This window comes from Lacerta agilis, chromosome 12 (assembly GCF_009819535.1).
Source record: "Lacerta agilis isolate rLacAgi1 chromosome 12, rLacAgi1.pri, whole genome shotgun sequence".
Taxonomy (NCBI): domain Eukaryota; kingdom Metazoa; phylum Chordata; class Lepidosauria; order Squamata; family Lacertidae; genus Lacerta; species Lacerta agilis.
This window is the reverse complement of record NC_046323.1, coordinates 34,160,009-34,183,166: the sequence shown is the minus strand read 5'-3', so window position 1 is coordinate 34,183,166 and position 23,158 is coordinate 34,160,009. Positions and strand designations below refer to the sequence as shown.

Below are 23,158 nucleotides of genomic sequence, written 5' to 3'. Positions count from 1 at the left end.
GAGAGAGAGAGAGAGAGAGAGAGAGAGAGTTGCTGATGCCCTGAGTTCCTTCTAATTCTTGGAGTCCTATTGAAGTCTCATAGCGCAGCAGTTACCAATTAGCTAAGTAATGCAGTTCCCATTTTTCAAAAGCCAAGCCATGCACCCCATATTATTGACAATTTTTATATCTCTTTTGGTAGTTTTTGTTTTGTGAATGGTGCCCTGAGTGGGTTAAACCAACCCCCCAATTGGGAACCAGTCATAGAAGATACTATTGCTGAACTAGGCAATTGTAAGACATTGTCGTTAGCTTGACGCCAAGTGTCTTCATCAGCATCCCAAAAGAAGGGTCTAGGCTGCAAGAGCTACAACTAGGGGATGGTGCCCACCAGGCAAATGGGTGGGCCTTCCCACTCATATTAAGTCCCAGGTGGAGAGAACAGTAGCCAGTGTGGTGTGTATGAGCTGAGCTCCTGTCATTGGTTTATAGCACAACTGTATGCATGTTTACTCAGAAGTTAACTCTGTTTAGCATAATGGGCTTTACTACTAAGTGCATGTGTGCAGGATTGCAGCTCTTGTCCCGAAACTATGGTACAATGTGAGGTAGGGATGGATTGAATGAATGAATGGCTTTAATTCTGATTGCAATTAGTTATATTGTGTTTTACAGTGAATTTATTGAATAAATTAATGTTTGCTCCTCCCCCCTTCTTGTGTTATATGGGAGTCTAGAGAAAAGTTCCCTACAGGATACACCAACATTCACATTTCAGTATTCCCTTTAAGATGCTTTTAAGCTGTTAGGAGCTCTGACCCTTCCACAACCTAAGAGAAGCTCAATCCCTTTCAGGACTCTTAAAAGTTCCAACTGAACACTTAAGGAACCTTGCAAAACACCTGCGTCTGCCTGGTCCCAAGGTCTAGAAACTTACCTTTGGAATAGGGAAGGCAGTGGCAGCTGTGGGTGCTCCTAGGACCCTGTATCAAGTGAGGAACTAGTACAAGGCTTACAAGTCTCAGAACACCCAGCAGGAAACTGACACTGTGCAGGAAGAATGATGTGAATATCTTTCCCACTGTGTATTCTGAAACTTGTTCCAGTCCCCAGCACATAAATTGTGTGTGTGGAGCACCTGTCTCCATTACCGCCTTCCCTTTTCCCACTGTATTAACTTGCTCTCATTACAAGTATACTAGCTGTACAGGGCAAACCTGAAATTCAGTTTGGAGTCTTGCTTGCTTCTGTCAGGAAGTTTCAATAGCCTTTTAGGAACTTGCTAGAGGCTAAAATCCAGGTGCAAGTGTTGGAAGGCCATGTTAACCAGGATACAGAGATTGTCAAATATAGAAAAGTGGAGAAGCTACAAAAATTTATTTCCAACAAAATAACTCTCCACAAGCAGTGTAAACTTTTCTTACTAAAACAAATACTCTAAAACACAAAAAGATTTTACATTTCCAGTGAAACACTCAGTCACATTTGCCTGTGTTTTTTACTTTCCTGGATCCTCAACGAAGAGCCAGCAGATCGATGCTTTCCCAATTACCTGTAGACATAAACTTCCTCATGTTGCTTGCCTGCAATTTGGACCTTTTAGAGTTGCAGACAGAAGGAAACCCCTTACGCATTTTTGTAATAATTACATTCTCGGGACCAACTGATGTGCTATGATTCAGCCCCAAATGCCATATTTAGCTGCTCAAATGAGTTCTCTGCTGCCATGGCCAGTGTGGTGCTTGAAATCTAAGCCTGGAAGACCACGCAGTCCTTCGATAAGAGGGCGTATTGAAATTGGGAATCCCTTTTCATGAGAGTACAATGAAGGATTTCCTGACATTGTACTGCGTATGTGTACAAATCGTAATACCTGAGCAGCTAAATGTGGAAATTATGGTTGATTCATAACATATGGGTTGCCTATAGTCTCCTGTTTACCCGTTACAACCACTCTTGTCATAAATTGTTTTACACACAAGCACACACTTTTGCACCATGTCAAATGTGATCTATCAAGTTGACAAGAAAAAATGTTATCTGTGTGCTCACTGCAATTAGTGTGTCCTGTTTAGAGCATTTATAGTGTCACATTATTTTTGCTGTAGATTTAAAAATGCAAAAATGATTTTACGTTTGCAAGGACAATCCAACCTTTTATCCTAATGTATTCCTATTTACACTAAATATAAGCTTTCTGCTACTGAAGAAAGTGTGTCTAGAGTGAATCTTGTTAACAAATTTCCTGAATGAGGCTAGTTCCAGTTGCCAGTAATTCAAAAGCAAATCTGCTGACTTGGCATTAGGACTTTAAACAGTGTGGTCAATCTTATATAAGAAGGTGTTTGCAGAAATAACATTTATAAACTGTCTATACAGTACACAGTACCAGTACATAGAAAAGAGATTTTGACTTTATGATCCCCTGTGTGTAAGGCAAAACTGAATTCTGTCTCCAAATGTAGTCCACTAGAAGTACAATCAACAGAAAGTGGCTCTCAAATCAATGGCAAATCAGGTGCCTAACGATTAAAAAAAATCAAAACAGATGAGAGCTTCAGTTTTGGATGTGCTGATTTTGGCTTGCTGAAAAACATGGGAAGTTAATAAACACCAATTGTATTTTGTCTGAAAACACTAACAACACCTTGATGACAACAGATATTGTTCAAGTGGCAGCTACCAAAAACGGCTTTGGGGGGAGAAAAGCTCGGTACAAGACCAGGGACTTTGCAGTTGTACTATGCCAATGTGTTATAGCACTAATCAAAATGAATATTCTATTTCATGCTATTGCTGTGATAGCAACAGCAATTCTTTTTTGTTTTTAAGCAGCATACAGGATACCACATGTTCTGCAATGAAAACCCAGATTTGTTCTTTTTAAAAGGGGGGGGGTGAGCTTTGTCATACACATCTTCAAAAGAAACAAAAAACTGCCAAACGTTATTGGTGACTGTACACCTCTCGCTTCCATTCTGCTGTATCATTGCGTTTTTTAGATATCACTTCCCCATCCTTGTCACAATACTGGTCCCTTGATTTATGACGGCTACGCTGCTTGTTGCCTTCATTATGGTCCTGCTCTCGGTCCTTTTCCTTTGAGCGAAGCCTTGAGTCTCGGTGTCTGTGATCACTGCTCCCGTGGGACTCATCCCTGTGACTGTGATCTCGATGAGAATCATAGTGTTCATGAGAATAATCCTCCTTTGGCTCTACGTATGCTGAATCTCTGCTGTCTTGTGTTTCCGAGTCAAAAGTTTCTTGTCTAGGCAGGCCACGACTAGTTCCACTACGATGGTTATGGCCTGAAGTGGAAGAGCGGTGTTGAGATTTCCTGGTGGGTTCGGCCCGTGCTTCTTCTTCAGCTTGGGAACCAGTTCGTTCAGAGGCCGATTGTTCATTCCTCTGATCTCCTTGAGAGCCCTGATTAATACAACAGAGTTGTAATTTCACACTGGCAAATATTGAGCAGAAAATGCCTTATAAACCAGTAATGTCATGATCCTTAAAAACTGTTGAGCAGACATATTCTTCAGAATACTATTCCACAGTAAGCTGTCTGAAGTCAACCTATGGCTGACAACTATAGTCAAATCTAGGAATACAAGAATTGGAACTTTTACTGGAGATACTGCTTTATAATACAAGTGAACCTTCATGCCACAAAGAAAACAAAGTTAGTTTCACTTTATTTTCAGTTAGGCCCTGAGCTCTGGTGATCATATCAACTTTCAGAACATTTTGATTAGCCACACCTCCCAGCACAGACACACCACACGGAAAATAAAGAGCAGATCTGGCAATGAGGTGGGTGAATCAGGCATGAGATAAACCTGAAAGATTTTTGAAAGCAAACATCAGCACAAAAAAGATCAATAGCAAACCACATAATGTAGGTGAATCAAGAGTTTTCATTTTAAAAACAGGATACTGTCCTTAAAATAAAAATTATTCAGAGGTTCAAGCTTGATAGCACTTGTATTATAACATCAATAATATCACTGCTGTACTGTTTTTTAAGGCAGTTAAGCTTTTAAGTCCTACACAAGCATACTAGGGAGTAAGCCCCACTGAATTCAGCAGAACTTACTTCTGAGTAAACATGTTTGGATTGTGTTGTAAGTGCATTCTAGTTGTGGCAAGATGTCTTTTTAAACTGCCAATTTATCTTTTCAGAAGGGTTGAACTTTTCCACAAAAAACAAAGACAGAGTGAAATTATTGTTTAATTTCCTAGTACATTACTGAAAACAGAAATGAAAATTACCAAGCATAATCAAACCTAATCTTCATCAGCACAATGTTTTGAAATCACTGAAAAATGAACAATTTTGATTAATCATCTTAACTTTCATCATTTTTTTTACAATTTTCACAAAATAACTTAAAAGCAAATTCAAAAGATTTAGCTACTCCTAATGAAATGCTCATACTTAAGATATTATCCTAAATATTAGTTTCATTTTTTATTACAAAACTAGAGTTAAGGCAAGAGCAGAACTCTTTTGATGTTTTCTACAGTCATAACTCCTAGAAAAAGTACTTCTACTTAACCTTACATAGACAGCTTTTGGTCATTAATTCAATAAAGCCAGAACTGGGGGCTTTGCTTTAGGCTGGGATCTGGCTGTTGTAAATTGCACAACCTGTCTCCATTTTCAGATCTTTTACTTATTTTAGGCTGAAATGGAACAGCTCATCTTTCACCTGCATCAGATCTGAAAGCTGAGAGAACACCTGTGATCTTTTAATACTGGGAATTCGATCCATTTTTGTAACACAAACAGCCACCACAGTGCATGTGCACAGCAGGGACTCTTGGTGGAACGCCTTAAAACCAAACAGCATCCAAAAAGTACCTTTACCTGCAAATTAACATTTGGGCCTGGGTTGATAGGAAGAGTGGCGGTTGCCAGTGTGCGAGTGAGAAGCTCATTAGGAGGGTGGCTGCTAGCAGGGTGTGTGGCCTTCCAATAAGCTTCCAAATAGTCAGCCAGGTGCTCGCAAGCATCTTCAAGCTGATTCTCATCCAGAATCACATCAAACATTTCCTGGAAATTAGATTTAATTCAGTCAAAAAAATGCAAAATAATCATCATCATCATCTAATGCTATAACCAAAGAACTATGGAAAACCATGTTCATAATATTCAAATCATTAAACTCATGTTACACTTAAAATCAGCCAAAGCTTTGCCATACAACACAGAAATCTACTGCTCCGGGGTGTGGGGAATCACTATTTCCACCATTCTGGTTAAGATTCCCCCCCCCCCCCAAGGTGGCAACTGAAAGTACAAAAGAGAGATTTTGGCAAGTAGGGAAAACAGAAAGCCAAAAGACCAGGATATAATACCCATCATACAATATCCAATACTTGGGTACATAGAGGAAGGGACCATTGATGAAGGAGTTCCTTAGTGGCCTTTGACCTGGATAAGGAACTGTGCTACATAGTGCTGCATGCACTATTCATCCCCTCAAATCCAGCTGGCTGAGTTATGTTCATGGATGTGTCTTCCAAAAACAGTGATTGCACCAATTGGGAGGATCCTTTCCCACCATTTCATTAACATGGTTATTGCTTTTAGAACAGGGTTTGGCATGTGCATAGATAGCTGAACTGTGGAATAATTAATTACAGAGATTTGTGAACTCATGGCTAGAACTTGCTGCAAAAATGAACACACAGATTCCCTTTCAGGTCGTTTTCAATCAGTAGAGAAAGGAACGAGTTACAGCTCCACAGCTCTACCCATATATGTTAAGAATAACTCACTGGAGGGCACTGAGCCAGTTTATCAGCTGCTACCATTTGAACATTAAGGTGCTTCGCCTGAGATTTGCCTCGGGATTTTATCAACCTCTGTAAAACCTGTGGGAAAAGAAGACCACAGTTAAAATATGAAAGAATGAAAATATAACAATCAATTTTGAACCATGTAAGAAACAGATTGCATGCATAGATACTGCAATGAGAGAAGTAATTTAAAGCAGGGGCACAGAAAACACTGATCAACTGCAGGGTGGGTCACAGTGGAAGAGCAAGCAGCCACACTGCCCCTTTAAATTCTTAAAAATTAGTTTCTTTTGTGCGTTCAGGGCCAGCGATTTCACCCCTCTTGAACTCTAGTTGCTTGATATTGTGAAGCCAGATCCCATACATAAGATGTGAATTGTATAATGTATTCTCTCCTCCCTTTGGGCTTAGTCAGAAATATGGTGGCAAACTGTACTTATGTACTGTTCATTAAATATATTTTACCACACAGTACTTCAAAGATGTAATTCATCAATATTTTCAGGCAACGTGAGTATCTCCAGACCACAGCTTGGGACTGGAAACAAAGGTTAGGCCAAACACTGAACTACCAATGGAAAATATTTACCTTTGGAGAAGTAATCTTTACATACACTATAATGGGAGCCAGAGAGGTTTTACCAAGTTGAGCTGGATGATTAATAGTATCGGCATCAAGTACTACCAGCTGTAACGTCCTTGCTAATTCAAATATTCTTTCAATTTCACTCTGAACTTCAGCTGCGGAAAAGCAAAGAGACTCTTGTTTATGGCTGTTCGTTTTCCACACCCACTTTTTATATAGAACATGATGATCCTGTTTGCTAAAAGGTTGGAAAAGCCTAAATTGCCAACAGGTTATGGCCATTTTAATACCAGTCAGGAGTTCTGGGTATACGCATTAGAGAATGTTTCAGAATTTTCATCTCCTGCCCGATATCTCTGGATACTGGCCTTTCTTCACATTTTCATGCAGGTGGGTAGCTGATCCAGCACCCTTCCTGGCGCCACCGAGGGCCCAAGAATAAGAGTGGCGTATGAACATTAATCAAACTGAATGCTTTGCACTCATATAGCATACTCTCTTAAGGGCCATTGCTGCTGCCCTAAGACTACTGCATGTCAAAGTAAAGAGAGAAATAAAACACACCTTTCACTATCCCACTGTAGCTGCCATCTTCAACTGATAATCAAAGTAATGGGTGACCAAATCCTACTATCTCTATTTCTATCAATATTTGTCGTCTTATGCTTGTGTACTGGATTACCTCAACTTTAAAAAAATATATTTCAATACGCACTTCTCTTATCTGTCTTTGGCATGTCAATGAAATATACCTGCTAGCTGCCTTGGGAATGTCAGTGATTTATATAGTTGCAAATTAAAAAAATATAATGAAATGTATTTGCAGTGCTTTCAACCCTTCCTCAACTGTCACTGGTTTTTGTAAAGAACAAAAGAGTCACAAGGTCTCAAGTACAAAGGTTAAAAACATGTCCAGAGATCTGCTGGAAATCAGAAAGAAATGATCAAGAAAGGCTGAAAGAAAGAAGGACTAGAAAGGTCATTGTCTTGTATGTAAAACTGGACCTAACGGAGCAAAAGCAGTTTTGCCTATAACTGCAGTTCTTTAAGTGTGATTCCATACAAATTTGTGTGTGTGACTAAAGAAGGTGGTTATTGTGCTGGAAGCCTTTTCAAAGCGCTGTCAGTTGCTACTTTTTTTCTGGAAGAGGGTAAGTGAGTATACACAAAATGGCAACATGCCAGAGGTTGCCTTATATTTCAAACATTTTAACCCAGTTTTATTTCAGATTAAAAACTGCTCCCTCTTTCATGATGCAAGTCTATTTAAGAGCCAGGAAAGGTTTCCAGATTGCAACTGGGCAGTTGCTAGCAGCAAGGTGTTTACATTTTTAAAACTTCAAGAGAGGATTAGCTTTTGGAATTTTCAGCAGGGTTACAGTTTTATAATTTGTAATTACAATGGCATTTTTTGTGATACAGTATTTAGGAAGACAATCTCACATGTGGTGGATTGATATTTAATTTTCTGAAGCTGATAAATTGCTACTCGTTTTAGTGGCAAAGGACGACACAGTTCAGCAAAGGCTGGATTATTATTTCCATGGGAACGTTAAGTACAAATTCCAACTGAAATCAAAGCTATATGGCTTAATTTGGCTAGATTATGGTTTATATTTGCAAAGGTGTATTTAGAAATATGTATATGTTTGACCTTTTCATTTTGCATTTCACAAACTGGGCAGGAACAATTATAGAAAAATACATTAATTTAAGAAATATCAAAATATAACATAGGAAATATCTATCCATCTAGGCTAGGGACAGATTTTTAAGTTCTGAACAAAGATGATCCACCCTAATCCCATCTAGATTCACACCAGTATATTTAATTGGGCTTATATCAGAATTTTGCCTCTAGATATAAGCCACATTTCCTATGAATGGGAATCTCTCTCTCTTCCTCTCTCTCTCTCTCTCTCTCTCTCTGACACATACACACACACACAATCAAATCTAATCTGACACAACTTCTGGATACTAGGGCCTCTGTACACTTCTACATTTCTATTCTTTATTAACTTCACCAGATTTCACAACGAACAACTAATGAGATTCAAATATGAGAACCTGCCAGTCAATGAAATGAATGTCTTCCTAAAGGAAGCTATTTAACGGTGTTCAAAAGAGGAAAAAAGCCACCAGCCTAATCAATAAAAAAAGAATTGTACACCAATACTGAACTGTCTTGAGGACAAATTAATTCAATAAAATAACACTGCTACTTATCATGATAACGTGTTACATGATAAAATGCTTGACACAAAAATTGTTCCCATGTAAGAAATTTGTGCGAAGCGGAGTTTTCTCCTTAATAGCTGAAGCCAAATTGTTCCCACCCTGTCAGCAACCTGGTCCTGTATTTGGGCTATAAGGCCGTGGATACATTTTGGTAATTTAATGAGGTCAAATAGATGTGCAGTGTGAGGTAAGCTTGCTCTTGGAATTTTGAATGCATTGGCTGATGGCATTTTACTGCATTGTGAAATGCAAATAAACTGCTACCAAAGACAATGGGCAACAGATTTGTCCAGAAATATTTACCTTATTTTTCCGTGTACTGGTCGAGGTTTTTTGACACAAAAATGTCAGAAAGTGGCATGGGGGGGGGGATGCCACTGCGCGGGGAGTGATCTGGGAACGCTGGCTGGTGGTGCACAGCTTCCCCCGATGCCGCTGTGAAGCACTCCCTGGATCGTTTCCTGCGCGCAGCGGCATGGGGGAAGGTGCCCTCCAGCCAACCGGCTTGCTGGCTGGAGTGCAATTTCCCTCGAGGCTGTTTCATGCGGGAAATGATCTAGGGAGTGTTTCCTGCCCGCAGCTGCCTGGGGGGAGAGGCTCAACAACTTTTGGTAATCTTCCCTCATTTTCTTAAAACTGAGTCCCCCAAAATAGGGGGGGAGTCTTATATACGGGGGCATCTAATAGACGGAAAAGTACCGTAGTTTAAAATATGGAAGTGGATATGTGAAAGAGGAACACATATTACAAGACAATACTTGACACCAAGAAGATTAAACAAAATATATCCCAACTTCATCCCAACATTTATTTAAGATTTATTTAAGCACATTTATTTAAGATTGACATCACCAGCATATACGTATATGCTGTTAGATGTTTTTTCACATTTTGTGGTCTTGGCCCCAAATGAGATTATATTTGGATAAAGTATAAGAGAAGGATAAATTAAGGTTTATGAATGATCAAGGAACCCTATATTATTATTATTATTATTATTATTATTATTATTATTATTATTTAGCTATACTAAAAATGTGGTGCTGCATGAAGATGTTAAAGTCAATTCTTATCTTAACAACAGCCCATATGACAATTACGTTAGGTATGGGTAAAAAACAGACCCTCCTGAATTAGAAGCTTGGGTGCTTGAAGTCTGGGATTTAGTACATTTGATAAAACTCACAAACATAATCAGGGTTAGGGGAGGTAGACAATGGGAAAATAGTTTTACAGAAAAGTGGAGTTGCTTTATATCTTCTCTGGGATTTGTTTATCTTAACCAGTTATCAAATCAAATCAAATAACTCTGTTAATTATAGATATATATTTATATCCTATTACTTGAAATGATGCAGAATTATCAATATGTCATTTTATATATTTAAAATTTTAAATCCCCAATTTACTTTTCACAATTTACTTTTATTACAGGTTGCTGGTGGGTGCCTTTCTTGTTTTAACCCGGAAGACTCCATGGTGAGGGCAGAAAGCACTGAATGTATCTGGCTTCGTCACAGTGCTAAAATCTGAAACCAAGTAGGAGTGCAATGCTTTCCACTCTCAAGATGGAGAATTGTTTGTTTGTATGTGTGTGTGTGTGTGGCACCCACATGTAGTTGGAAAAACAATAAACAAGATCATGGGATAGGCAGTGGTGAAACAGCTCCCCGCTTTTCCCATTTTTGAACTGAAAAATTCCAATAGGGTGTTTTGGCTCTATTCAAATGTTGTTTGCCTGGAATGTTTTTATCTTCTCCAAGAGAGAAAGTTATAAAGGTATAATAATAAGGTATAAGGTATATTTTATGGTATAAACAAATAAAGAACAATATCTTAAAAATAGATTTTTAAGCATTGCTGATTCCTATCCTCGTAATGGTTTCTTCTTGAGTATTATTATTTTGTGAATTATAAGCCAATATTCTTGTGTTCTGGCCATGAATGATACAGTATTAGGGGAATTAAGATGGGTGAAAGGCTCACCATACAAATATGTGCAAATTAGCTGTTCTAATCCTTGAAATGGAGAACTCTTGATCAGGGCTGTATTAGGTGTGTGAACTCTTAGATTCCTAATCTTCTGAGGCTAAGAACTAGGTTCTGTGTACAATGTGGTAAACATAGTTTACTACAAAAATTTAAAAAGCAATAGATACTTTAGTTCCTTATAGTGATATATTGTAATGCTATTAAGGGCTACCACTGCACAATGGATGTAGTTTTCATGCGTACAGTATCTTTTGCTAGAAACAAGGGATGTTGAATGAACACACATCAACTGCACCTTAGTTAAAATACAGCAATTTTTCAAACATTTAGAGGTTGTTTTTTCTAACACAATCGGCTTGGCATGTATAGCAACAAAACAAGTAAAGCTAAGACAACATTTTCAAAGCAAAGCTCCTCTAATACACATGCAACAATGTGTGCATATATTACACAAAGGAGAACTGTTTCTACAAACAGCTGTGTACAACTCTTTTCGTACTTGCACATTTACTACCTTAGACTAGTGCAGTGCAGATTCTCAGTACACAATTTAGATATCCAATCTTTTTTTTTTTTAGTATTTTCCTGCCAACTCTGACTTGATTTCTGACGTTTAAAATCGTTGATATCCTCTAGAATAGAGAATTCCATACAGACTACACCAATAACTTGTTTTTACTGTTACAAAACCAGCTATCAGAAAGAGATAGTGGTTTTGTGAGGTGCAATACGTCATGAACACAAAGACAAAAGCAAAAATAATTAGCAACCATATATACATACCCAAAACATCTGGAAAGGGAGGGCATTAATGAAGCAAAGAATGGAAAAACCCAAGACAATCAGGTTCTTGTCCAAAGCATACAGAATGAGATAAGGTTACAACAAGAGCAGCTAGAAATGCAACATACATGGGAACAAACAAGAAAAAGGGGTTGGATTCTTGAAACTGACTAAATGAAGCAAAAGCCATAGATTTGGTTCAGCAACTTATACAGATGTCATGTACACACAGACACATATATGGCTACTGGATTTTAACCATGTGTTCTGAGTAAAGCTTCCTTTCTCACACAAATGTATACTAGAGTAACTTTTCAACAGCTATTTATTTGTTCTTGAAACATGCTATGCCCAGAAGTATTTATAAGAGGAAATGCTTGAATCGCTAATGACTTGACATGAAATTGGAATAGTTCTTTTTCAGCTGTGAGACTGTCCACGGTCCCAGTGTATGGTTTGAGGAAACATGACGCAAATACCTCCGGCAGCTAAGCACGTGTAGGTCTGGTCAGTGCTTGGATGGGGGATTATGGAAACCCCATAAACACTGAATTGAGTTCTGTGACTGAAGAAAGCTGGAATATAAACTATTAACTCATAGGACTAATAAGAGAATTAGTGATTGCCTACACATTTAAGAATGAAGTGTTCAAAAGGACTAAGAAATCAGCCACAACAGAGAAGAGAGTGACACTCGGGAAAACAAATACCACAGTTTCATGGTGGGGGGGGAGATAAATACTGACAAGGAAGAAAGATTATACATACCATGCTAAGCATTTTGGGGGGGGGGACATTGGGGGTGCAAAAGGGCTTAGTCCCCGTGAGTTGGTGCCCCTGCTCTCATATCTTACAAGAAAGATTCCTGAACTTATTCTAAAGGTTTGTGAGCAAACGAGCACACAAGAATTTATATTAGATGAATATTGGACCAACTGTTGTAATACCATGGGCATTTTTTTTATATATTTTTTTTTACATTCTTTATGAGTGAAATTACTAAGCTATAGAAGGAATCGAAGAATGGTTTTGAAAAACCTGCTACTTTGAAACAGGCACATAATTTCAGATGCACAATTACCTAAGAAGTACCTGTTTTACCTCAGTAAGATCTATGGATGTATCGACTTCCAAAGGGAGGCAGTGCCCAAACCTGAAACTGTATGTGGAGTTATAGTGAATAATCCCCTTTTTATATAAAATGAAGAGTTTTCAAGTTTTGGATTATTATACCTGTAGTTAGTGATGACTTTTAATACTATCATTTAATTCACTTACCTAAACTTGACCTTGTATTGGACCGTTCAATTATCGCATGCTTGCTGGGATTGTTTAATACTGAGCGTTTGGCAAGCGAGATGTCTGCTGTGACCCGTGTGATTGATATACTGAAAAAAACAAGAAAAAAGAGTAGTGTTGTAATTCATTGTAGAGAAATCTAGGATACTTTTAGCACACCAAGTTAGGGCCTCTCCTTTGTTTGTTGTTACCCCTTCTGAGCCAAAAAGGGTTTTCACACAGCACTTAAAATCTTGAGGTTTCAGACTTTATTCTTGCTTATCTGCTCCCAAGTTAAACCTTGTAGTTATCTTCGTGTGTGTATGTTAGTTTTGACTGTCAACTGCCTAGGCAAGGAACTTGATGCTGTAACAGTGGTATTATCTCTGTACAGGAAATTTGCCTTTAAAATTGTGTTTAAAACAGTTATACAATATAGCTTTATCAAATAAGTTGCCTTTCACAATGGAAATTATATTTTCTAGAAAAACACATGCAGCCAGAAGGAACGGACAAGGAACAACTATAAAACAAGGGATTTGCCATTACCCTAGAGAAGATGTGGGAAGCTTTTGGTCGTCCAGAAGTTCCTGAACTACAACTTCCATCAGCACTAGCAAGCTTGGCCAATGTCCAGGGATGATGAGGGTAGGAGTTCAGCAACATCTGGAGAGCCCCCATACTTGGTGGGGGGCGGGCTTAAAGCAGTGGTTGGAAAACTGCCAGAAATGTACAGGAGGTAGTTCAACGGAGACTTGAGACTCGTGAAACTATTCCCTACACAGTTTACCAGTTGAAAGTGGAATCCAGGTCATAGCAAATAGCCACCATCGTCTTTAGATTGATTTTTTCACTACACAAGACATGCTTAAAACTATCTGACTAGAAACAAAATACCTGCTAACAAGACTATATTACAATCTGCTTCCTTCAATGTTTTTGAAAAAAGGTAAGGTGCAACATTAATTTCAAAACTAACCAAATAATATCAGTTTCTGAAGATTAGTAATTCATGTCAAATAACAGAATTCTACACAGAAAAAAATATTACACATGTGGTTCATTGGTGACAATATTTTGCTATATTGTTTGGGTAAAGCTTAGAAAATAGGCTTGTAACATTTACATATAACAGGAAAGGAGACAAACTTGTTCACACCTGAGAAGCAAGTTGGATATACCGGTAGCATAAGGGGTTGGATGAAAACAAAATCCATCTATGTATATTCAAGCCCTTAAGGCTTACATGGATGAAATTCAGGGAGAGGTCTCTCAGCTATGATCTCTGGTAGCTAATTTCAAGAAGGATGTCAACAAACTTGAGAAAACTCAAATACAGTGATACCTCGGATTACAGACGCTTCAGGTTACAGACGCTGCCAACCCAGAAATAGTACCTCGGGTTAAGAACTTCAGGATAAGAACAGAAATTGCGCGATGGCAGCAGCAGGAGGCCCCATTAGCTAAAGTGGTACTTCAGGTTAAGAACAGTTTCAGGTTAATAATGGACCTCCAGAATGAATTAAGTTCTTAACCCAAGGTACCACTGTAAAAGTAAAAGCAATTAAAAGAAAAATAAATCTGAATTCCATTCAGATTTAGATACATGGCTTAAAAGGGGGGTGGGGAGAGAATCAGTTTTAACTAATGCAACTTAGTCTAGATTCTTAAATACTTACCGCCCTTCAAATCTATGTTTTAAAAAATCAAATAATGCTTTTTGCATCATGTCTGTCACCTGAAAGTAAAGAAACAAACCAATTTAGTGTGAGATTAGTGAATTAATATTTTTACTCTTAAATGAACAAAATGTTGCCAACATCAGGTGTGGGGGAAATCTAATAAAATTTCACATACTTTGGCAGCATCAAGGTAGGCAATTCCTTTTGAAAACACTGAACTGGTTCTTTTCCTCTCATATTTTCACATAGAAAAAAAAAAGATACCTAATTAAATTAAATTTCTTACCTCATATCCCTTTAAGGAAGGCCCCACTAAGACTACTGGTCGCATAGAAGGCACTACATCATACGGAGGGATGTGTTCTGTCTGATAAAGAGAAAAAGCACTAAACTTCTCGTTCCTACATAAAGGTTAATTCTAATATATTATTATTATTAATTATTATATTTATTATTTATTATCTAGCTGAGGTTCCAGTGGCGTCACTGGGGGAAATCTGAGGTGCATTTCCCTCCCCCCAGGGCTTTCCCAGCAACAACTTCAAAAGCATCAAAAGATTATTCATATTTGGGAGAATGTTTTAAAAATGCTTCCATCCAACCTTATTTGCATAGCCAGTTTAAATTATATTCACTCCATGTAACTGAAAGATAACCATCACTCTGAAAGAGTGGCAAATGGACTATAGCTATAGAACTCTATTGCCATCAACTTCTGGTAACTGAAGACTACTGTATAGTCAAAGCTGTTAGACAATTTAATAATAGAACTGAGGCTGTAGAGACAAGAGGCAAACAAAAGGTAAGAATCATCAGTCTTCACCCCTCAATATAAATATGGTTCATTAAACCATGATGATACTAATTTGAAATCTTTTTGATTGGACTTTTAAACTTACACTTTTATTTTCAAATCAACTGGCATTTGAATTCACAAATACGATTATCTTAGCAATTGCTGAATGCTATATTAGCAGAATTCTAAACAGCAATCCTCTCTAAAAGACTCCTGCTAATGGTAATGCATGTTTTGTAAATTACTTGCTTGATTTATCATGCAAAAGTTATGAATGGATAATTGACCATTCAATGTGTAAAATGTGTCATACAATTATATGCAAATATGGTCAAAAGGGTTTTTTATATATAAAAAATACATTACCAAAACCACCAAAAGTGGCTTATTTAAAACATTGTTTCAGTTTTGCTTGTTTGCAGTGGGCAAAATGTTTCAAATTCAAAACCACCAACCTGGAAAAAGCTTAAAAGTAGGTATGCCAGATCTATTTTTCAAGGGCCTACATAGTATAAATACATCAGTCAACATCACAGAATGTTGTCATTGTTCATTATTTCAGTATTCAACATGTCCCAAGTGTAATAATAATAAAAGCAATAAGGTAGAATACAAACATAAGAAAACAAAGACAAACATTAATACAGCAACAGCACAAAATGCCACACAAGCAGCAGTCTAAAACATGGAACACAGTTGTGTCAGTGTTTGTTTCTGTTTACATGTAAATTTGACACATAATTGTTAAAGTAAGAAGAATGAATAACAGTGCCCAAGGCATCAAAAGCATGTGAATTTAATTTTTGCATGCCAGATCCACTACCTGCTTAGAAGCGAAGCCTGTTGACTCTGCTGTGTAATTATACTTTTGGAATTACTCTTGCTATAAAGATAAATAACCTGGTGCATGCATTACTGTATCAGCCCTCATGAATAATGTTACAACCCTATTATATTTGCCAAATCAACATCCCACTATAATGTATCTCTATGTTTTATTGTGGCTATCCAAAAAACAGCCTCACTCTAATAACCCTTGAAAATTAGGGTAGGTACAGATATTACCTTATTTGATGGAATACTGGTACTTATTAAAATCAGCTGTATGCTAGCCTTTAGCTTTCCCCAGCTCTAATTAAATATGCTGTCAGTGGCAATATGTTATGGGACTGAAATGTGCAACAAGAGACTTTCACCTCTATATTACTGTTTCAAATTCATTCCAGATAGCTAGGGAGGGATATTTTTTTTCATCTGATGGCTGTGCTTTGACTGTTACAGTGAGTTAATTAGAGTGTCTATCCAGATTGTGGTGAGCAAATGTCAACACATGACATGAATTTCTCCTGCACATGGCAATTTTGTTGAGATTTTGAGAAATCTGCTTTATAAAAGTGGAAGGACTAAAAAAGAATTATTAGGTGTGGCTCTTAGAAATAGCCTTTCATTACTAAGGAAGATTTAGGCCCAGTAAGAAGAAGGAACTGAATCATATTTAACAGAAAATGTACATGGGATCACAGAGGTGATGAATTAAAAAATATATTTATTTACTTATGGGATTTATATCTTGCCTTTCTGGGAAGAAATAGTCAAACACCCAACGTGCCCAATGTTTTTATGTACTAGTACTCTGTAAAGCCGTGGACAATGTAGCTTTCATACCAACTGACATAGATAAACAAGGCAAGCAAGGGAATTTTTTAATTCAAGAACTGAACAGTTCTGAAGACAACTGGACTGTTGTGAAGGTAGTGAATTTGTTGTTTCATTGAGCATGCCATAGACCACACTAGCAAAACATTGGTCTCTAGAAGAACATGTATATAAAGTATATATAATGCTAGGTGTGAATCTGAATTTTTTTAAAAAACGGGATTGCTTTAGTAAAAATAAACAAATAAATATTAATAGCTAGCTTTGCTTTCCACTTGCTCATAATTGGCTGCTAAATAATGAATTCTAGTCAGGTCTTTGGGAGCATCTTGTAGTTCCCACACAAGGGATGAAAAGAGTATGACAATACACCACATTTGTCAGCCTCCCTACTGAGTACCTTTTGACTATGAAGGGAGTCCCCAGTCCTGTTATCTAACAGGCAAGATGCTATAGTCTGACTGCTGGAGGAGAAGGCAAGAACAATGGGAAAGAATTTATATATGACAATAGGAAAAACTCACAGTAGACCGCCAAAACAAGCCTGCAGTTTTCCACTGGTCTTGCTCATCTGCAGATTTTGCACCTAGTGGATTAGAAGTTTAAATACTGACTAAATTAAAAATTGCAAGTTCTTTTTAAAGAACAAGATGAGTATCTGTTTAGATTTAACAAAAATGAATTATAGTTATAAGATTGAATTACAAGTAAAAATCTGGAAAAATGACAAAGAATAAGCATGCACTAGATCGGTGCATTATCTGCTCTTGTCAATTTTTGTTTACTTCTGTGGATGTTTAAAGAAATTCCCCTGGCAGCCTATTATTCCATCAAAAAGGAAAAGTACCATAAGCAACATTTGACTAAGTCACTCACAGGGCCTGGTCTGCCTGTTTCTACTGGACTGGAACAGCTAGCAGTCTGATAAGTTTCTTCCTTTGTACTGAAATGATTGCACTACATAAACTGTAGGTGATGCTAATGATGCCAGTGGCAGAATAAATACAACTCGTGTCAAGTAAACTTACCGATTTCTGCTTCTGCTTAGCTATAGCAGCATGGAAAAGAAACAAAGAATAACAAAAGCATGCATGTTATTGGCTTGTCAAAGGACGCAGACATTCAACAGGACTCAAAATGTGACGCAGTGCAGGTGAGCAGGTGTACAGATGGCAGCTTGGAAGTAGATGTTACCTTCTTAAAGAAGGGCATTCTTTTCTCTTTGGAGTGGGGTGATGTGACACTGTTTGCACTGGGTTTGGGGGAGCGATGGTTTGCTGGAATATCAATTTCTTCTGCATCTAAACCAGTGGCATCTATGTCTATAGCTATATACAGATAAACAATGTACAATTATCAGATGGCAGGGAGAGGAGAAAAGGGTTAAAAAGAAATAGTAAGCAGCAGTATCCCAGGTCAGACGTCCATCAGAAATATCCAGAAGAATAAAAACAAAAGAGGGAATTTTAAAATGTACAATACTCAGGGATTAAATATAGGCATACAGATACAATTATAAATTGTATTTAATTTTTGTTCAATTTTAAGTTTTTGTTCCAGCTTTACTAATGCAAATGTATCCTTCATTATACTGGAATATACACTTGCAAGAACGACTGAAGGTTTATACCAACTTTGAATCAAAACTAGTGACCCAGGTTGGGCCCTAGGAAAATCCCAAATCCAAGTGGCATAGATTACTTAACCTAAAAAAATAATGCATATCTCACATACTTATCTTGTGGCCTGTAGTATCTCCCCCCCCCAAGTGATTAAAACCTACTGATGGGTCACGGAATTCAAATGAGTGTGTCATATTGCCAGTGGTGGTTAAGGGCAATTAACCACAGGGGGTCTGACTTCTCGTTGGGGTTGGAACCTGTTGGTTCCTCTCAAGAAAAGTTGTAAATCCCTATAATTATTTGACAGATCAACATTCACCTCTTGTGAAAACTTTTAATGTATCACATACAGAAAATTTTAAATGCTATAAAAAGTAAGTGTTTATGTGAAACAGGCAGAAAACCAAACCTGTTTAATATATCTGAAGTTTTAAAATTATTTTAAATTAAAGTTATCAATAGTCATCTAGGAAATGCTATTGAGGGCTCCAGCTGAATTGGCACCAACTGCCTTTGTTTAAGTAAAAACCGAACAATAAACTGAGGGTACATTCCTATTACCGGTATATAAAGCCTTACATCTTAAGGCAACAGGAAGAAGGGGAAGAGGAGGGAAAGACTATTATAGGACACTATGAAGCACACAAACGTCTTATTGAAAGGGCTTTCTAACAATTATATTAATTGGGGAAAAATTACAAAGATGGATGATCAATTACCATTAATGAGATGCAAATTCAATTGGAGAATGTTCAAGTATTATGTCTATTAGGCTACCAATTTAGGTCCATTTTAACAAGTTCCCAGGTTAAAAATGAAGCCACAAGACAATTAATGGCATATGAAAAAATAATAACAAAAGTGTTAATACCATCTTTGTATAAATCTATCATGGAGGTTTCAGTTTTGTTTCAGCAAAATTTCAGAAGGTGATGAGAACTGAATTGGGATTTAGAAACTAAAGAAGATGCACGGAACAGGCTGTAGACAAAAGTGCCATACAAAATTTTAACACTTGATTGGGAGCCGCCCAGAGTGGCTGAGGAAACAGCCAGATGGGTGGGGTATAAATAATAAATTATTATTAAATTATTATATACTGGCAACAACCAGAGAAAGAACCCTTAAAATTGGGCATGACAGGTACTTAAACCAAAGTCATCTAGCCTATATAAAACTGAACAGTTCTCCCACATTTTGGAGAAGATTTCCCACTATAGGCACATATCAGTACATGTGGTGGGAGTGTGCAAAAACAGAAAAGTTTGGGAAAAGTAAATGTACAGCAATGTATTTGATTACAAAGCAGAGTCCCCCCCCCCCATGAACCTAAGACTGGCTCCACTTAACTTTTATAGTCATGATATGTTGCAAATTTGAAACAAAGAACTCATAACACATCTATTAACTGCTGCAAGAAAAACTACTGCCAGGACATAGAAATCATTACAATTATTAACTATGCACCAATCTGACAAACAGCATTATTGGAAAAACTGACACACAAAAATAAATGTAGCAAGAAGCCAAAAGAAACATGGCAATTTTTACGCAATCTTGTGTGACTTTATTGATCACACAAATAATGAGGCATATGGTAGAACAGTGCCCATAGTTTGCAGCAGTCTTGCGCTCATTAAGTGCATATTTTAATTACCCTCTTCTCCACTCTCTTCCCCTTTCCTATAAATTCTAATTGTTATTGATATAAAATACCTTTTGTTTATGGTCACCAATCCAAGCAATACATCTGCAATAATTGTAATAATTTTGGTATATACCGGTACACTTCGAAACAACTTTGTTAATATATTCAGAAATGTTAAAAGAAGGGTCTTTACGACAACAGGGAGCTGGGTTGTATGATGAACATGAAAGCAGTACAAACATCTCCCTGTCTTAACTCAGGGAACATAAATGTGTAGCAAAAACATGCAACAAATATGCAATATATTTTAAGTTCTCTATGCTTAAACTTCTATGATGCTTCTCATTGTGGATTACCTAATGCATCACTGGTGTTTCATTACTACTACTATTAGTAACATTGGCAACAGAACTCAGCAATTGCTTAGCCATTATTTAAGTAACGATTTGATCCCAAGACTGTACATTAAAGGGAAGTGAAAGGCTGTAAACATGTTTCTAGTTTACATGCTCAATTAATTTTATAAAAAGAAAATCTGGATATATTGTTGTTATCAATTTAAAAAGTCATGCAATTTGAAAAGTATTCCTCTAAGAGATTTTATAGATCTCAACAAAAATGTTTAATCTTTCTTCCTCTATTATTTATTAATTACATTTATATATCACTCTTCATACAAAGATCACAGGGTGGTTCACAAAATAAAAATACAAAATGAGAACACAAATCACATACTAAAACAAAGAAAACACCCAAACCAATAACCCCAAAGAAGTTTAACCTGGGTGAGAGATGGCAGCAGCAGCTGAACTTAAACTATGGGAAAGGATGTTGATGGGCCTTCCATTTTTGGAGTTAGGGAAGCTTCCTACCATGGAGATGTCAAGACTTAAGAAGAATGACCAACTAGTGGCCGTGATAAGCGATTATGGTGAAGGCACTCAGTAGATGCTTGGAGACAGCCTGCATTTTCCTGGAAGTGTTGATACTGTGACTGAAACAACACACCCAGTCACTTTGGAATCTCGCCAGCAAAGGGGCCTATCCCACCAAGAGGCCATTGCCAGAGGAACTGGATCCATACACTCTCTTGCCAAGCCAAAGCTATGGCCTGGCAGTTTCCAGGCCCACCCAGCAAGTGACTGCTAGAGGGCCCCTTCCTCTTGGCCCTGGGCTCTGCAGCGCTTCTCCTGGTGCCCCATCAAACAGAAAGCACCAAGCTCACTGCCCATATGGCAAAAAGATTATCATTCAAGATAACCAAGGAAGGTTTTTAGAAGCAAGGTATCAAAAGCAATCTATTTAATATAACAAAACATGTTTTACCACATAAACCGTCTAGAGGCTAACAAAATGTGATGCTGCCAATCCTCTTTCCATGATCTTAGAGATGATCTAAAAATATTTGTTTAATAATCTAAGAAGTCCTGCTGGATCAATCTAGCAGCCTCAACGGGAAGCTCACAAGTAGGACGATAACCCGGTCCTTGCTGTGGTTTCTGGTGACTGTTATTCAGAGGCATGCTGCCTCTTACCTTAGAAATAACATACAGCTATCCTTAGAGCAGCCACTGATAGCCTTATCCATGAATTTATCTAATCCCCCTTTAAATGGCTCTAAGTTGGTGGCCATCACCACATCTTTTGGTAGCAAATTCCACCATTTAACTGTGTGGGAACATAATGCTCTATGTCAGAACGTTCAGCCCCTTCCCCACAACAGGCCACCATGACTGCTACTGGCATGGTTCCAGTAAACCACGTAGAGCCACAGCCTCAGCTATAGGCATCTACCCATTTTACTCGCCTGGCAAAACTGCTGGTAGATGTACGGCATAGCCCACATAATAACTGGACTAAGAGACTATCGCCTTCAACAAAGATCCACAACTTACATTATCACTCTAACATAAATACATGAACTAGCCAGAATGATGCTCTTTAAGTTCTGTTCTACTCCTCATTACCAGTTTTTACATGGATTGAGTCTTACTAAAATCATCTGTACCCTGAACCTGTTAATTAAAAAATGAAAAAGGGTTGATTTCTCACTTCTACTGAAAAGTGTAATGTGCAGGAATACAATAGTTATATTAATTATTATTTATAAGTGTGAAAAGAGCAATGGCCCACTTACCAGATGATGGAGGTGTAGACTTTCTGGAACTAGGTACTACGTCACCCAAACTGGATGATGAATTTCCTCCTGATTTACTAGAGTAAAGTAAATAAACATTCACTTTTCTAATATAATGCTCACAAGGTATAAATGTGATGTTCAGTGAAAACTCTAAGATTGGTGGAATTGTTAGGAATTTCCACAGTATCCAAAGCTTGGTCCTGAAGGCCAAATGACATGATGCCTTTAATCTGTCTCTACAAAACAGAGATGATGATGATGGTTATTATTATTTATACCCCACCCATCTGGCGGGTTTCCCCAGCCACTCTGGGCGGTTCCCAACAGATATTAATAATGATGATAATGATAATGATAATAATAATAAGCAATTAAACATTAAAAACTTCCCTAAAATGACTACTTCAATATTAAAGGGCCTGATATACCTTGGTAAGGGTCTACAGAAACCATATTTTTGGACTGCATAGAGTTTGAATATCAAAATATTGTTGGTGGCTCTGAATTGTCATGGTAAAAAACTGACAGATTAAATAAATAAAACCCACAAAAACATAAGGTTTTTTTTTTTAACAGCGCCAATTTCTTTAATAATAATAGTAATTTTTAAAAAATCAGGATTTCATGGGTGGTGATGGTAGCTTCAATTAAAAAAACCCTCCACACATCTGTGGTCAACCATCAATCATCAAGGAATGAATCTATCTATCTATATCTATCTATAAAGTCAAACAATTTATAGGAGGAAAATACTACAGTGATTTAAAAGTTCTCTTTTTCACCACTTCTGGCTATTATTGTGAAATGACAGCAATAAAAATACCAACTTTCACAAATATAACTAAAGTGAAACTTTTATCCTCTTTCTGAAAGAAGTAACATAGCAATTAACAGCTTGTGACAATATTGAGGAAGAGAACCACGCTCAGGGAGTCTTAGTTCTACACACGTG

The 23,158-nt window shown here is 37.4% G+C and overlaps 1 protein-coding gene across 10 annotated transcripts in view; it reads right to left on the bottom strand.

The window, feature by feature from the left end:
- Positions 1-1,338: 1,338 nt before the first annotated feature.
- Positions 1,339-23,158, bottom strand: part of CACNB2 (calcium voltage-gated channel auxiliary subunit beta 2) — a 133,007-nt gene continuing 111,187 nt past the window's right edge. For 7 of the 10 annotated variants that reach the window (XM_033165131.1, XM_033165129.1, XM_033165136.1 and 4 more), the window contains 9 exons: positions 22,204-22,280; positions 17,991-18,124; positions 14,631-14,711; positions 14,342-14,400; positions 12,663-12,772; positions 6,372-6,523; positions 5,762-5,857; positions 4,848-5,033; positions 1,339-3,406 (listed from right to left, as the gene is read on the bottom strand). In XM_033165131.1, coding sequence (XP_033021022.1) covers positions 2,927-3,406; positions 4,848-5,033; positions 5,762-5,857; positions 6,372-6,523; positions 12,663-12,772; positions 14,342-14,400; positions 14,631-14,711; positions 17,991-18,124; positions 22,204-22,280 — 1,375 coding nt within the window. In that variant the 3' untranslated portion in view covers positions 1,339-2,926. Of the gene's footprint in view, positions 3,407-4,847; positions 5,034-5,761; positions 5,858-6,371; positions 6,524-12,662; positions 12,773-14,341; positions 14,401-14,630; positions 14,712-17,320; positions 17,383-17,824; positions 17,845-17,990; positions 18,125-22,203; positions 22,281-23,158 lie in introns of all 10 variants that reach the window. The other 3 variants (XM_033165132.1, XM_033165138.1, XM_033165130.1) reach the window with 2 other exon arrangements.